At 35.4% G+C, this 16446-nt stretch overlaps 1 protein-coding gene across 3 annotated transcripts in view; it reads left to right on the top strand.

Annotated features, from left to right (window-relative positions):
* The window catches only part of LOC115878344 (zinc finger SWIM domain-containing protein 4-like), an 80194-nt gene that overhangs the window by 62009 nt on the left and 1739 nt on the right, over window positions 1-16446 (top strand). For 2 of the 3 annotated variants that reach the window (XM_030894810.1, XM_030894808.1), the window contains exons 4-9: window positions 8518-8654; window positions 11843-12564; window positions 12903-13042; window positions 13105-13470; window positions 13717-14702; window positions 14763-15425. In XM_030894810.1, coding sequence (XP_030750670.1) covers window positions 8518-8654; window positions 11843-12564; window positions 12903-13042; window positions 13105-13470; window positions 13717-14702; window positions 14763-15425 — 3014 coding nt within the window. Of the gene's footprint in view, window positions 1-263; window positions 959-1015; window positions 1228-1282; window positions 2279-3039; window positions 3746-5438; window positions 6012-8517; window positions 8655-11842; window positions 12565-12902; window positions 13043-13104; window positions 13471-13716; window positions 14703-14762; window positions 15426-16446 lie in introns of those variants that run through there. The other variant, XM_030894807.1, reaches the window with a different exon arrangement.

Here is a 16446-nt window from a genome sequence, read left to right on the forward strand (position 1 = left end):
ATTCGAGCATCATCAAGAACTAGACGCCCTACTTATATGATTTTAGAGCAAATTTAAGAACTATCTCTTGTGTAAACCAGGTGTAAACATGGAGCAAGATGATTTTTTAAAAGAATTTCAAAGTAAACCAATGTCAAATATGAAAAAGTTTGTTTTTAAAAACGCAAATGTTACTAGTTCTAAAACTTGCAGCAAAGTAGACAGTGAAAGTAACAAAAAACTATTAAATAATACTAGTGCTATAAATAAATTGGACATTACAGCAGGTAAATTGGCAGTGAATTCGAAAATCCTAGGTTCAAAGAAACTAGCTAAAACAGTTACAAGAAATAACAGCATTAGTAAGTACTTTAATAAAGAAACTACAACTGCGAGTGTTAAGACCAGCAAACAAGACTTTTTCAAAGATAAAATATCTAAAAGTATTTCTTTAAATAAGAGTGAATCATATTCTAAACAAAATCAAAGTTCACCTAGTCTAAAATCTTTAGCTACAGGAATAAAAACACCAAATAAGTCTATGATCTCAAATGAAGTGCCTACAAAGGAAGGACCAAAAAAGTTTACCTTTAAAAAGAGATCTGAAGCAGAAAGATGTGTTTTATTTGATAATCTTGTTAATAATTCAACATTGAAAACTGATTTTTTTATACCTAAATTTGAGAGTAAACAAAAAGTATTGCCAAAGGAAACAAAAGTTATTGCTACAGATTTAAATCAAGATAATAAATTTGAATCAAAAACAGAAACAACTTCTATAATAGAAGAAAAACATGAGAAGTGTGTAGAAAAAGGTGAATCTCAGATTACAGAGATTATTTCTATTAGCCAGTCATTGGAAATAACTGAGGCTGATTATATGAATGATGCAGAATTTGAAAAGAAGTTTGGAAATATAGCAGATCAGATGTACAATGCCAGTTCAAGTATTATACAAGAACCATCACTGCTTAAGAAGGTATTTAATTTATATTTATTATTATAGAAATACAATAATGATATAAAATTAATTTAGACAACAAAGTCATCAATTCCTGATCACGACACTGAGCAGTTGCTCAATGAAATGTCAACAATTAACTGGGAAGATGAAGAATTTAATAATGAGGTTAAGACAACAGGTTTCAAAGATAGAACTGATGATTCTGCTGAATTCAGAACGCATTATGAACATTCAGATGTTATGCTTGAGGTGCTTCATCAAAAGTTTGGACTTCGGTCATTCAGGTAACTATATACTATATATTTTTGATTTTATTGTTTTTATTTGCATATATTACAGACCTCAGCAAAAAGAAGTTATTAATGCCAGTGTTACACAACATGACTGTTTTGTCTTAATGCCTACAGGCGGTGGAAAAAGTCTATGTTATCAACTACCAGCTGTTTTAGTTCCTGGTGTAACAGTTGTTATATCCCCACTTAGGGCTTTGATCAGTGATCAAGTTGACAAACTTAATGCTTTGGATATACCTGCTGCTCATCTTTGTTCAGATCTTTCGCGAAACCAGGTTGATCAAATTCGATTGCAGCTTAGTTTAAAAGAACCTCCAATAAAACTTTTGTATTTAACACCAGAAAAAATCAAAGCTTCCCATATTATTTCTGATCTCTTGAGCTCACTTCACAAGAGAGGAAAATTGGCAAGATTTGTTATTGATGAGGCACACTGTCTTTCACAATGGGGCCACGATTTTAGGCCTGACTACAAGGAGTTGGGCTCTCTTAGGATGACTTATAGAGATGTGCCTATTATCTGTTTGACAGCTACAGCAACTAAGCAAGTGGAGAATGATGTTATCAATATTCTACGTTTATGCAACGTTAAGAAGTTTATAATGAGTTTTAATAGACCTAATATTAAATATCAAGTGATTCATAAGAAAGCCAAGGCCAATAAGGAAATAGCTGAATTGATAAAAACAAAATTTTCGAAACAATCGGGAATTGTCTACTGTTTAGCTAGAAAACACTGCGACCAATTGGCGGAAGAATTTAACAAATTGGGAATCAAATCCAAACCTTATCATGCTGGCATGGGTGATGCTGTCAGAGAGGCTATTCAAAGAGAATGGATGCAAGACAGATTCTATGTTATAGTAGCTACAATAGCTTTTGGGATGGGTATAGATAAACCTGATGTTCGTTTTGTTATACACAACTCCATTCCTAAGTCTGTGGAGGCATTTTATCAAGAATCTGGAAGAGCAGGACGTGATGGAGAAGTGTCATATTCCTATTTGTTCTATAATTACAGCGATGTTGTTCAGTTACAGAAGTAAGTTTTTTGTTTAAATTAAACCAATTTATGGTGACACTATATATCGGCAAGCGACAGTCTTGGGTCAGTATTTACGTGTCTACTAGTAAAACTCTATCTTGAAAGTTGGAGAGAGACAAATGCAAACCGTTTAATCCAACACTATATATTAATAATATAATAATATTCATTCGCTTGGAAAAATAGTTGCTCTTTCTTTGTTCAGTACATCTTATTGTATTGAGCATATTGACCATAGAATAAGTAAGTATTGATTGTAATCTCTGTGCACACGAAAATCGACACCCAAAGCTAGACCTTGCCGACCTTGTATGCAACTAGTTTTATACGCATTGCAATGTTATTATAGTTGTGTATTTTGATTACCACAGGGGAAACGTGTTTAGGCATCTGATGTTTTTTCTGTTTTATGGAAAAATATACTTAAAAATAAGAAAAAAACATAATACATATTATTATCTAAGAAAACGACAAAGAGTGACATTTCTCTAAGTATTTTCTCAAGTTTCTGTCTAATTCCATTTCTATAAAAAAAAATATATTATCAATAAAATGACCAAACAGTGAAACGAATTAAATAATTTGCAATGATCATAATCAGTGACCTGCGTTTTTCAAGCTCTACTGATCTGGGGAGGTAGTTTTTTTTTTATAAAACGATAAAAACTACCTTGTAAAAAGTATTTTTAAGCTTAAAACTTATGGTTTCATTGGCAAGATTCATATAATTATTAATTAAATTAATTTAACTTACTTAGGTTATTCGCTCTAGAGAAGAAATCTAGATCCAACATAGATGCCCACAACGAAAATTTAAGACAAATGGTGAGCTTTGCTGAAAACGCAGTGGACTGTCGAAGACATCTCTTACTCATTCACCTTGGTGAACACTTTGATCGAAGAATATGCCGCTCTAACAAGGCAACAACTTGCGACAATTGCGAAAACGAAGGCAGCAGCACAACAATGGAAGTAAGCAAAGAAGCGAGGGAACTCTGCACCATAATAAAAGACTTAGCGTCTAAAGAAAATGTCACTATGTGTCAAGCTGTCGCAGTTTACAGAGGAAGCAGATTGAAGAAACTCTTGGAAAGAGGTCACGACAGACATCCGTTGTACGGCGCAGGAGCGAGGATTTTAATTAACGACGCTAATCGTATTTTAAAACATCTCATCTTAAAGCAAGTCTTAGCAGACTTTTGTGTCTTCACCGGCGAGTTTCCACTAGTTTACATCAAACCAGGACAGGCGTTTTATCGGTTCCTAAATTCCGAGCAGAAACTAACAATTTCCGTCAGTGAAGAAAGAAAATCGAAACCTACACCAGAACCAGTGGTAGAATCACGTCCAAGAAGTACGGAACCAGTTAGTCGACCACAAACTCCGGCTAGTACTTCCAAAGCCAAAAAGAAGCCTGTAGCTAAGCTACAGGCAGCCAGGAAGCTAGAATTGGCTCAGCTTAAGGTTCGTTTGTTAGCAACTCATTTTTTGTAGATTTCCCATCTGACATGAAATTTTGACACGTCGTTTTGACACAAGTGTCATTGTCGCATGACATATGTCATATAATCACTGACATGGCGGCAAATATACACTCAGATTCAAAAAAACGCAAGGGAGAAGTTTATGTTTTTGTTATTTTTAGTTCTATTATCATGAATTTTTTAGCAACCTGTAAGTAATTATATCAACTTTAATTTGTAAACTCAATTTTTTTATATGTTAATCGAGGGGATGTTTTTTTACCTTAACTTTAAAACTCCCTGTGCAATAATTTCATATGTAAATTTTCCTAAAATATAATTTTACGGTCAGAACCATGACTCCTGAGCATTTTGTTTTTGGATTCATGTCAATACATCCTTTGGTTAATTTTTAAGAACGAAATGAACTAATCACGATCAATTTGCAATTTTTTTTAATTATCATTACTTTTTGATGTAATTTTTTAATATGTCGAGATGGTTTTGGTTACTATTGTCGTAATATCATATTACACTGCATTGGATACTTTATACTAAATAAAAATAAAACGTTTCAGGCTAACGATACACTGCTGGTTTTAATAAACATTAATAACGATAACAGAACTAATTATATTAAAGAAAGCATATGTAATACTTAAGTCTACAAACAGAAAAAAAATCTTAAAAAATATCCTAATACTTTGGATTGCTTCTCTTGGGTGCTATAACCATGCTATAACTGCCTGTATACGTCCGTTCATATTGTCATTGAGGCTGCATATATCATTGCGTTATGCTTTCCCATTCTTCTTTAAGGACCAACCGAAGTTCATTTAATGAAGCTGGTACTGCTTCGCGACCTCTAACCCTGCTAAGCATGTCCCAAACGTCGAACATGATGGGTAGTTCATAGTAGTATATAGTTTACAATAATCACCAAAGTCGGTTTCTCATATTGAAAAATAACTTCAAAAAGAAATGATAATTGAAAAAATTGCAAATTGTTGATGTCAAGTTCATTTCGCTCTTAAAAATTAACCAAGGCATTTATTGACATGATCCAAAAAACAAAATGCTCAGGAGACATGGTTCTGACCGTAAAATTATATTTTAAGAAAATTTACACACGAAATTATTGTGCAGGGTGTTTTAAAGTTAAGGTAAAAAAACAACTCGATTAACCCTGTATAATATGCCAAATACTAAAATTTATAAAAAACTGAGTTTACAAATTAAAGTTGATATAATTACTTACAAGTTGCTAAAAAAATCATGATAATAGAACTAAAAATAACAAAAATATTACACTTTAAATTTGACCAAAAATTTCTGTTTTTTTTGCATCTGAGTGAATAAATATTTTCGCCAAAAATTAAATACAAAAAAAACCGTTTGGGACTTTTAAAATAAAAAAAAAATAAAAAAATATAATAAAAATACCAAAATATACAACCCAATATAAATTTTGATTTTTTTTTTCGCGAAAAAAACTCATAGTCGTGTTTCTGAGGTCGAAAAATACTATACCTAAAAATATTTGCACTTATTTAAGACTCACCCTGTATAATCTTCAACAACAAAATCTAATTTTGATAATTTTTTAGATCCCGTCAACTAACCTTAATTTTTTTTTTGTTGTAATAAGTCGATAATGAAAAATGTGTAAAAAACAATGTATGTTTTTTTAATAGGTACGATGCCATGAAGACCTCTTGGAAGAATGTCGTCGTTTAGCCATGGAAAGAAACCTTACTCTGTCATCCATAATGAATCTTTCCGCTATAAAAAGCATGAGCGACGTCCTTCCCCAAACTCGCGACGAAATGCTGAAAATCCAGCACGTCACGACGGCAAATTTTGACAAGTACGGTCAGTACTTCCTGAAAATCACCGCAGATTATCGAAAAAAGTACGATGACATGTTACCCTTGACTCAGGTGGCCGAAGAACAACCGATGAAATGCAGACCCGATGAAGACGATCTTTTTGAATCTTTCGCAGACTTATCTTCGTCGTCTTCAAGTAAACCACGTAGAGGAGGGTACAAAAGGAAGGGTACATGGAAGGGTAATAAAGGCGGGTTCAAAAGACGAAAGAGAAATGCTGGGAAGTCTCCGAGAAAATCAGGCGCGAAGAGTTCGTGGAAGGGCAAAAAAAGTAGTAGTTCTGGACTAGGTTTAATGCCATTGCACATTAAATAATTCTAAGATTCTTAATTTAATATTTATATAATGTACAGTCGTAATTATAATATTAATTATCCTATTTAATGAAATATTTTTTAAAAACTATAAATTGTTTTATTTTTTTCCCTAGATATAATATACAGGGTGGTTCGAACTGTATTCCTGAAACTTCGGGAGCATATCCTGCAGATAAAAATAAGTAAAAAAGTTTGTATAAATGTATACCCTAAAATGCTTAGTTTCGGAGATACAGGGTGTAGAAGTTTCATTTTTATTTCAATTTTTTCCAACTAATTTCTGAAGTAACGTCAACATTGGGATGAAAATTGGTGTCTGGGAGTTTTTTGACATGAGAAATTTGATTTTGATGTCAATACGACTCCTATTTGTACAGGGCGCCATCTACATGTATTTTAACTGTTTTGGAGAGTAATAACTTTTCGTCCGTACCTGTATAAAACTACTGAGTGAAAAAATATACATTTCTGTGATTTTTTACGTAAAAAATGTCTCTTGGTAAAAGTCGCTACGATCAACCGTTCTCAAGATATTTAGAATGGAAATAGTCAATACATGTCATTATTGACAAAAAATAGGCATGTTGAGTAGACAGATATTTGACTGAAATGGTAAATTTGGGAACTTTTTATTTTTTTTAATTAATCTTAAATTTTTCTGAGAAAAAATGATGACAAAGAACTTTTAGCACAAAAACATTTCAAATTTATGATTTCAGCCTAATAACTATTTAGTCAACATGCTTAATTTATGACAAAAATGACAGGTTTTGATAATTTCGATTCCAATTATCTCGAGAATCATTACTCGTAGCGATTTTTACTAAGAGACATTTATTACGTAAAAAACGTTGTAAATGCATATTTTTTTACTCAGTTGTTTTATACAGGTACGGACGAAAAGTTATTACTCTTCAAAACAGTTAAAAATATGTAGGTGGCGCCCTCTACAAGTAGGAGTCATATTGACATGAAAATCAGATTTGTCGTGTCAAAAAACTCCCAGACACCAATTTTCATCCCAATGTTGACGTTACTTCAGAAATTATTTGGAAAAAATCGAAATAAAATTGTAACTTCTACACCCTGTATCTCCAAAACTAAGCATTTTAGGACATACATTTATACGAACTTTTTTACTTATTTTTATCTGCAAAATATACTGCCGAAGTTTCCGGAATACAGTTTGGACCACCCTGTATATGTTATGGTTAAGGTCCGATATTCGGTTAATATCGGCATTACCCAGTTAATCTCGAGAATAACACACAACAAAACAACCAAAAAACAAAACCAAACCCATACATTAACCTGTTAATGTCGACTTTAACCGCAACATATACATGGTATCCAAATATTCCGTGGACATAACTACTACCAACTTACTACCACCTACTGCGTGTTTTTGGAATCAAAATAACTTCATTGGACACAAATTACCTCTATACAAAAGTGCTTCGTTTGTCCGTTAGAGGGCATCAAACTAAAAAAATAAACACATGTTTAAAGATATTTTAAAAACCGTTATTTCCATTTGAATTTTGGCTGCCTATGTTTTGCTAAGTGCTTTAAGATTTGACTTTCATAAAAATCATAAAAAAGTACGGGAAGGGTGAAAACTATCTCACCCCTACATAAATTCTAGTAGAAATAATTTCCAACTCCACCGACGACTGCTTTTTTTTTCGTAAAATAGTCCCCCTAGTGTTTACTACATTTTTGTCTCTTCTAGAAAACGCCATATTGCATAAATATCGAAAAAAATTGAGAATTTTTTGCAAAAGCAGACCTACTAAATATATAGAGAGTTCCAATATTCTTTGGACATAGAGCAGCACGTATTTGTTGAATCAAAATAAGTTAATTGCATACAATTTACCTCTATACAAAAGTGCTTTATTTGTCTGATGGCAACGATCAAAAATAATTTTTAAATTTTCTGAAGCATATTTTCGCCAACTAGATTATTAGCGCATACTAGATTTTATGCGCCTATACCATAACTTGATGTGAGAAGAAACGTTTTTTGTAAGACAGCTTAAAAAAACGTGTCTTTCTCAAAAACGCGCTATTTCGCATGCGCGGTGGCGTTTTTTTTACAAGAGACACGAAATGTAGTAAATACTAAAAGGACCATTTTACCAAAAAAAAAATCTTTCGCCATTGTAGTTGTAAAATATTTCTACTAAAATTTATGTAGGGATAGGGGGTAGTTTTCACCCTTCCCGTACTTTTGATTGATTTTTGTGAAAGTCAAATGTTAAACCACTTAGCAAAACACAGGCACCCCAAATTTAATTCAATTCGGAATAACGGATCTTAAAAAATGTGTTATTTTTTAAACTTTGATATAGAGGTAAATTGCGTCAAATGAACTTATTTTGATTCCAAAACGTAGGTAGTTCTATGGCCACGGAATATTGAGACCCTGTATATCTCTAATTCGTATCACGTCAACTTATCCCATCTCAAAAGCCAAAACGAGAAAAAATTAAGTGAGAACAAGTACCTATAATTTAAATAAACTTGTTAAGGATCGGTGGTAAATATATTTGTTTCTTTCTTAGAGACCCTTTTGCAAATGGATCGGCAACAGCTGCAAAAGTTTGTGCAATACCTCATAGCCGAGCATCACACAGAAGTATTACCTACAGCGCAGAAATTAGCTGACGAGATACTTCAACAACGTAGTGAAATCAATCAGGTAGGATGTTTGAGTAGTTAATATTTTTCCATCTTCTAAACCGATTGAATAGCATTCAAATTTAGCTTTAAGCATGAATATTAATACGAAGTAAGCTGTATATACAGAACTATAAGCGCCAGATAAATAGAATAAGATCTAGACAATAAAAATTATACCGATCTGATCATGGAAACTGCGTGGTGTAGATTTTAACGTGTAAAGGTACATTCAGGCTGACAGCGTCGAGCGTCGCGTCGCGTCCGCGTAGCGTCGAGCGTCGCGTCGCGTCCGCGTAGCGTCGAAAATTAGACCGTTCAGGCAGAAAACGTCGCGTCTGACGTTGCGCTAGCGTCGGGCGTCAAGTTCAATCTGAATTGTTTCTCGGCGAGATTTGTAGCGTTCGGTGGCTCGAAATCATCGAAGTCCAGGCAAAAATACACTTGGGGACGCAAAATTGTTACAATGTAGAAATATAAAGGTGCGTAATCCGCACTCTATTCTAAATTTTTAAATGTAATTTTTTTATTTAAATGTCTCTGTTTTTTTAGGTAGGTTCTCTTACTTTTTTGTATATTATTTAAATGCAGAATATGACATTTCTAATAGTAAAATTAAATAAACTGCTCTCTTTAAAGCCATTTTACAAACTAGAAATGTAAAAAACAGTCTTACAAGACGCTGAACTGGCGCTTCCAGGCTGAACGGCTCGACGCGACGCGACGCTCGACGCTCTCAGGGTGCATCCACACTATCCTAAAAACGGCGTATCGGCGTAACGACCTTGAATCGATTTCCAGTAATTCTATTGGCTGAAATTTTTGACAGATGAATTTTTCAGCCAATAGAATTACTGGAAATCGTTTCAAGGTCGTTACGCCGATACGCCGATCCGCTTTTTCTAGGGTAATTTGGATGCACCCTCAGCCTGAATGTACCTTAAGCCTTAAGACAGTGATGTAGACTGTAGACAGCTTAAATGAAAAATCAAATATATTAAAAAAAGATGAAAGTTAGGTTAATACATTTCTTCTATGCGGTATTTCCGGATTTTGCATCAAAATTTCAAACCGCACAATATAAGTAGGTATTTACGAAAAATTTTGCATCTAGGGTTGGAACTTTATTTTTCACAATTAGTTACTCATTTTACTTCAGCTGTAATAGGTTCTTAAACAAATGTCTAACATAAATGAGAATTATTAATTAACTATATATTATCTTCGTTTGTTATTTTATTTCTCATACGAACCGATAACACGTATGCCGCTTTTTATCTTGTCTCTCTGTGTGTCAACTGGTCGTATATATTTATCTCTATTAATACATTAATACATATTTATCTCAATTTGTACATTAAAGTACAGACCACGGAAATAAAGTGACCAGGGCTATTACATCAAAATGGGCAATCAAAAACTGATCGTTGGAGAGGTTGAGAAACACGAAGAAACTCTTTAAATATAAAATTCTTGATTGGTATTGATAATAATCAATGATGTCTTCATCATTTGATTCTGAATAGTCGGAATTTTGACGTTGTGAAGATTATTAAATAGAAATGCTATACCAACTGACTGAAACTGATTCAGAATGAGTTGCATCCATGTGCGTGCAACTTTTGTCTCAAAATAGTCACACCGTGGGCGGTCGGCCTTAATGTTCTAAAATTGCGCTAGCAACCATTTTGTAACTTCTGGCGTATATTTAATTGAAATGCATAAACAGTAATTTGTGTTTCTATTTCGTTCAGAGAGATCAGTGTACTCTAGCAACTAGTCTGATCCAACCACAAAACATCCCCCTTTAGAACTTCGTCTGTCATGTTAAGAAATAATAAAGCGCCTCTCGTGTTTGTTCGCACTCAAAAAATTTCAATTAATGCCTGTATATATTTTTAATATATTTTTTAAATTTACATTTTTTTAATTGTAAAGTAATATATTACATTTAAATGGAATATATTACATAACAATTATGTCAATTATAGGATTACAAGCTTGTTTTCTAACATTTTTTAAATAAAACGAATTATAAAATTTCAATATATGTATATTTGTCGTAGGTATGAAAAAAGTAAAATATAAAATGGACAAACGCTTACTTACATTACAATAAAACTTCCACTTTTATTTTTGCAATCCAAACGCAATATTTCTATTTCACAAATAAAAATCGCCGACAACACTAAAATCACTGAAACTTCCGCAGCTGACAACGAAAACTGAAAAATATAACGTCGCTTTTTGTTTTGAACCTGCATATCAACATTACGGTGTACTGTTGTGTTTGTTTTTGAAATAATATAAAATATCTAATTATAAATTGTAAATTTTAATATTTTACATGATTTTAACTACTTTTGACAATAACTAACTTTTTGTTATCAAGATCAAAGAATCAAGATGACATTTTAGACGGCAACTGACATACAGTGTGACCCACTCAAGACCGGGCACCCTCCATAAAATCTGTGTTTATAGTCCGATTTTGATGATTTTTTTTTCAAATATAAAGTTTCAAAAAATGTACTTTAGGGCTCAATGTCATGTTATTTCACAAAAAACAAGGCCTACTTAATAAAGTTTTTGTGGTGAAAAATTTGGTCTAATAATATAGTTTGAAAACAATGAATATTGAATTTAAATTGAAAAAGTTATGCGCGACTCCTTGTGTGTTTGTTCGGTGTTTTTTTTTAATACAAGTACACGACTTTTCTAGTGTTTGTTCGGGCGGTTGGGCTTTTACTCCAGCTTATGGCCATTAAAGAAAAAGTTCTAAAGGGGGATGTTTTGTGGATCCAACGGGAGGATACATGACAGTGACAGCTGTGCCTGTCCTTTTAATTCACAGCTAAATTATATTTTCTGTAATTTTTCGGATTTCGTCCGTCGAAATCTTCCTTCACTTGTTGGATAATATAGCATCATCTTGAGTCTTGAATACACATTATATCATATTTTTTACCTACTAATTCTGGTTTTTGGAAATTACTTTTTGTATGAGTTTAATATACTTCTGTTCTTGTTATATGAGTTTAATATCTTCTGTTCGATGCGCAAAATCTAGTGGACAGGCCATAAATATCAAAAGCAGTCAAATTTCCAATCTGTTATGTGCCATTTTAACGATATTTAACTTTCTTACCCACTTGTGATGTCATATCGTCAGATATCATGAATTTAAAATATAACCCTTTTTAATTTTAGATTGCAGGTGCTCCTGATCCTACAGCAGGCGCCGCAGCCGATGATGCCCATTCCTGGCATCTCGACGAGACTCAAGTCTGCGAACAGGTACGCTCATACCTCGCCCAAGGAGCCTACTACAATGCCAACAAACAACTAAACTCCCTTTTTTCAAAAGTTCGCGAAATGCTACGAGCGCAGGACTCCAACGGAGCACGTATGCTCACGCTTATCACCGAACAATTTTTAGGGGACCCCAGACTAGTTCTATGGAAGAGTCAAGGAACAGCAATGACCGATAAGTGTCGACAGTTATGGGACCAATTGGGTTCTTTATGGGTTTGTATAGCTTTAAGTCCCGGATGTACACAACAAGATAAGAATCAGTGGAAAGCGTTGCTTGAAAAGTGGGTTCGTATCGACGTATGCCCTCCGGAAGACCCGGATTTTCGCGTACAACAAGTGGGAGGACATAGAGACTCTTATTCAAACAGAGATAGAGATAGGGATAGGTACTGGCATGAGAGAGACAGGTATTCTGAACGAAGAGATAGGAGAGAACGTGACAGAGAGAGAGATAGAGACAGAAATAGGAGCTACTCTTCTTCGGATACCTCCAGCGATTCGGATGAAGACGAGCAACAACAGCAACCCAGCTATACTCAGAGAGGCAACAAAAGACTGCGGTTCTCCAACGGAAAGAACCAAAGCAAACCATCATTACCCAGAACGATATTTCATAGGTTAGTATCACGATTGGATGACATATACAGTACGTTTGTCCGTTCTGTAGCTACGAGGTATCCGTGAGAGGGGAAACGATATTCTCTCGATGTTTTTCGTAAAAAATAAGACGATGCGTCCCATCAATAAAAATTCGACAAATTTGCAAGTAGCCAATAAAATGAGTGGGCGGAGCGATTTCCGGTGACGTACTCGTCAAGTCGACGTATAAAATATATTGCTGTTTATTTAAATGTTTTTTGTCCGCATTCCTTTCATAGACACAGATCCAGCAGACGTACTGTACATCCTTTACGTAGTCATTTTTTTTTGGAATAATAAAGTATTATTTTATTAGAGCTTTAGATGCAGTGAACATGTCCTGGGATAATATGCATTTGAAAAACATACTATCTAGCGACACCTACTGTTCCCATGTTCCTGACAATTCCAGTTTGAATGGTAGCTTTAATTCCCAAGGCCAACCGCTATGGCATGGTATGACCTCATAAAAAATAATTAAAATATTTTTAGTATTTATAACTTTTTATTGTGAACAGAATCCATTCCTTGGTGTGCAGCAAGAGTTGACTCGTTGCGTTCCCATGGCCACGCAGAGGCAGCTCTAAGATTAGCTGTCTCCGTGGTTCGTACCATGAAACAGCAACAGCTTCAAGCCCAGCGTCAGTGGCACGAAAGTCAGCAACAACAGCCCAGCACTTCGGGGTCGCAGTCCAAACCTTGCGTTTCACGATGTCAGGGATCCTGCGGAAGTAATTCCTGCTCTACAACTAGCACCAAGGCACCCGCAAATCCTGATGGTTGGGTGGGACACCCATTAGACCCAATAGGGTGTCTATTTGATACTTTAGCTGATGCTTCCACAGTTCCAGATGATCAAAGACCTCGGACACCTAGTTATCTCGGTAAATACGCTGTTATTACGTCATGGATTAATCTGTATATTACAATGTTTTCGGAGATATTTTAGAAACTTTGTAGTGCTGCGTTTTTTTGGTTTTGAAAGTTAAATAAATCAGCTATTTTTAATTTATTTTAAAAATGACAAAGAAAAAATTTAAAATACAAGTACTTATTTAAGAGGTTCTTTGTATATTATAAAATATTAAAATTATAATTATTATATTAATTCTATACATTAACTGTTCTAGATTTTGTGAGTATGGATGAGCAACTGAATAACCTTAGACCCAGATACCACCACGTTCCAGTAGTGGGTTCCAGGGACCGTTCAGAAACTTACCTCACCCTAGCCTTCGAAATAGCCCTCATCGGCCTGGGCCAGCAGAGAGTCATGCCTGTGGGACTCTATGCCCAAGAAAAAGCCTGTAAACAAGAAGACCGTTTAATAGCCAAACTCCAAGAAATTGAATTAGACAATAGCCTGGTAGCAGTCCTACGAAGACAAGCGATCATTTTACTGGAAGGCGGGCCAACTAGCGGTCTGGGTATCGGAATTCATCCAGAATCCATCCCCATGCATACATTCGCCAGGTTTTTGTTCCTCTCTTTGCTCAATTTCTACCCAGACTTGGCCTATGAAGTGGGACTAAGAGCTATGAGATTACCGTTACTTGAAGAGGCTGATGAAAGTCAGGGGGGCTCTAGTGGGGCCGCAGCTGGCCGGCCCCCACGTTGGTTCACCCTGGGACACATAGAGAGTCAGCAGTGCGCCCTGAGCAGCACCATGTTGAGCGCGGCCAAAGGAGAGGTTATGAGACTTCGCACGGTTTTAGAGTCATCTCAGCGCCACATTCACAGCTCTTCACACCTCTTCAAGCTCGCCCAAGACGCATTTCGCTTTGCAACACCTGAGAGTGGACCAAGGCATCCAACACTTCTCAGTGTAGCTTTCGAGCTGGGTCTTCAGGTGATGCGCATGACGCTGTCTTCGCTCAATTGGCGTCGAAGGGAGATGGTACGCTGGCTAGTGACCTGCGCAGTAGAACTGGGATTAGATGCGCTGGTGTCTCTCATGCAGAATTGGTTCCAGTTTTTCACGGCTACAGAGGCTGCCGGTCCTGTTGCTACAACCATCATGTCAAGAGGCACTATGGTTCGTTTGCAGCTGAGTTTCCCGCAGCAAGAAGAACTGAGCGGGTGTGCTAGGACACTTGCGTTACAATGTGCCACCAAGGTAACATGCTGTAATTGTGCTTAATTGAATCAAACTGATCTTATGTCAATTTTGTTTTAGGATCCTCCTAACTGTGCCTTAAACGCGCTGACTCTATGCGAAAACGAGGCTTTAGCTTTTGAAACAGCCTACCAAATAGTAGTCGACGCCGCCTCACACATCATGACTTCTTCACAATTATTTACCATCGCTCGCTACATGGAACACCGAGGCTACCCTACGAGGGCCTACAAACTTGCCATGCTCGCCATGAAAAACGTTCATCTAGCCTACAACCAAGACACCCATCCGGCTATTAACGATATTCATTGGGCAATGGCTTTAGCTCATTCTTTAGGCAAGACAGAGCTGGGCCATATGGTTCCGCTCCTGGTTAAAAACGTACAATGTGCCACTGTACTGAGCGATGTCTTACGACGATGCGGCGCTTCCGCTCCTGGAGGCCCACCATTGGCTGGACCTCACCCTGATGTCAAACACGGGCCCCATAGGCGGGGCTGTTCGGCGCCGGGACCTAAGCCTCTCTCCTTTGATCGTCCACCATTACGACCTCTTTTAGAGGCTGCTGTAGCAGCTTATATCAACACCACCCATTCGAGGCTAACGCATATATCGCCACGTCACTATGCTGATTTTATTGACTTTTTGGGCCGGGCAAGAGACACCTTTGCGTTAGCCCATGATGGACACTCGCAGTTTGCGCAGCTTATAGAGAATATGAAGGTAAGTTAGTGGAATGTTTGTAAACAGATTAATACTATCGATATTTCAAATAAATCGATTCCGATTTTTTAAATGTCGATATTATTGCAAAGGGTGCGAACTGAAAATGGACGCCGGATGTATCTCAGAATTTATTTATTGTATAACTTTAGGAAAAAATATTCTAATAATAAAAAGAAAGAAAAATATATATTTTTTTTGGAATAATATATTCTGTTGTATCTCATAATAAAGTTGTTGGGGAACGTTAAATTTGCTTTCTTTAAAATAACAATAACTGTGTTTGGATTAGATGAATTAAAGAAAATAACAGTCAATTTAAAATATCATATCTTCTTTAATACTCCGCTATATAAACATTGACTGAATAGATTTTGCTGTGATATCTAGAGGGTGTTGTTTGACATGACAACAGTTATTGCGAGTTTACATAAAATGTTTAAATGCCTGGTTATGTCTCTTTTTGTATGACTTTCTAAAGTGAGGTAAGAGAACAAATAAAGCTGGCGCGTATGCCTACGAAAGTCTTATTTTAAATTATACTAGTAAACAAAAAAAAGGTAAATAGTTTATGTTAAAATATTAAAACGTTTTATTTTATGTTCAATATCATTTAGGTACGATTTATCAGAGTTCACGAATTTTGTAATTTATAAACCACGCAAAAAGCGATATAGCCTGTTATTTAAAATTCATATACAAACGCGCAATAGCGGATATGATGTAAAACAACTCCCTCTAGGTACCATGGCAAAAACTATTGAAAAGAAGTTTATATTGCGTGTTATCGATAAGTAAGAAAGAAATGCTCATTTAAAGGACCCCGGTTTGTTTAATTTTAATTCTGTTACAACCCAAACCAGTCCTTATTTTAAGAATAAAGAGAGAGAACAAACACGCTATAACAAAAAAAAATGAGTGTTTACACAGAAATATTTAAAATCGTTCACGTGCATTCAAAAACCTGTTCATGCGCATATGAGAAAAAGATGCACCTCTTAGCAAACATTTTTGGAATTTG

The sequence above is a fragment of the Sitophilus oryzae genome, unplaced genomic scaffold (genome assembly GCF_002938485.1).
Source record: "Sitophilus oryzae breed Bouriz unplaced genomic scaffold, Soryzae_2.0 scaffold_1508_pilon_pilon, whole genome shotgun sequence".
NCBI classification, from domain to species: domain Eukaryota; kingdom Metazoa; phylum Arthropoda; class Insecta; order Coleoptera; family Curculionidae; genus Sitophilus; species Sitophilus oryzae.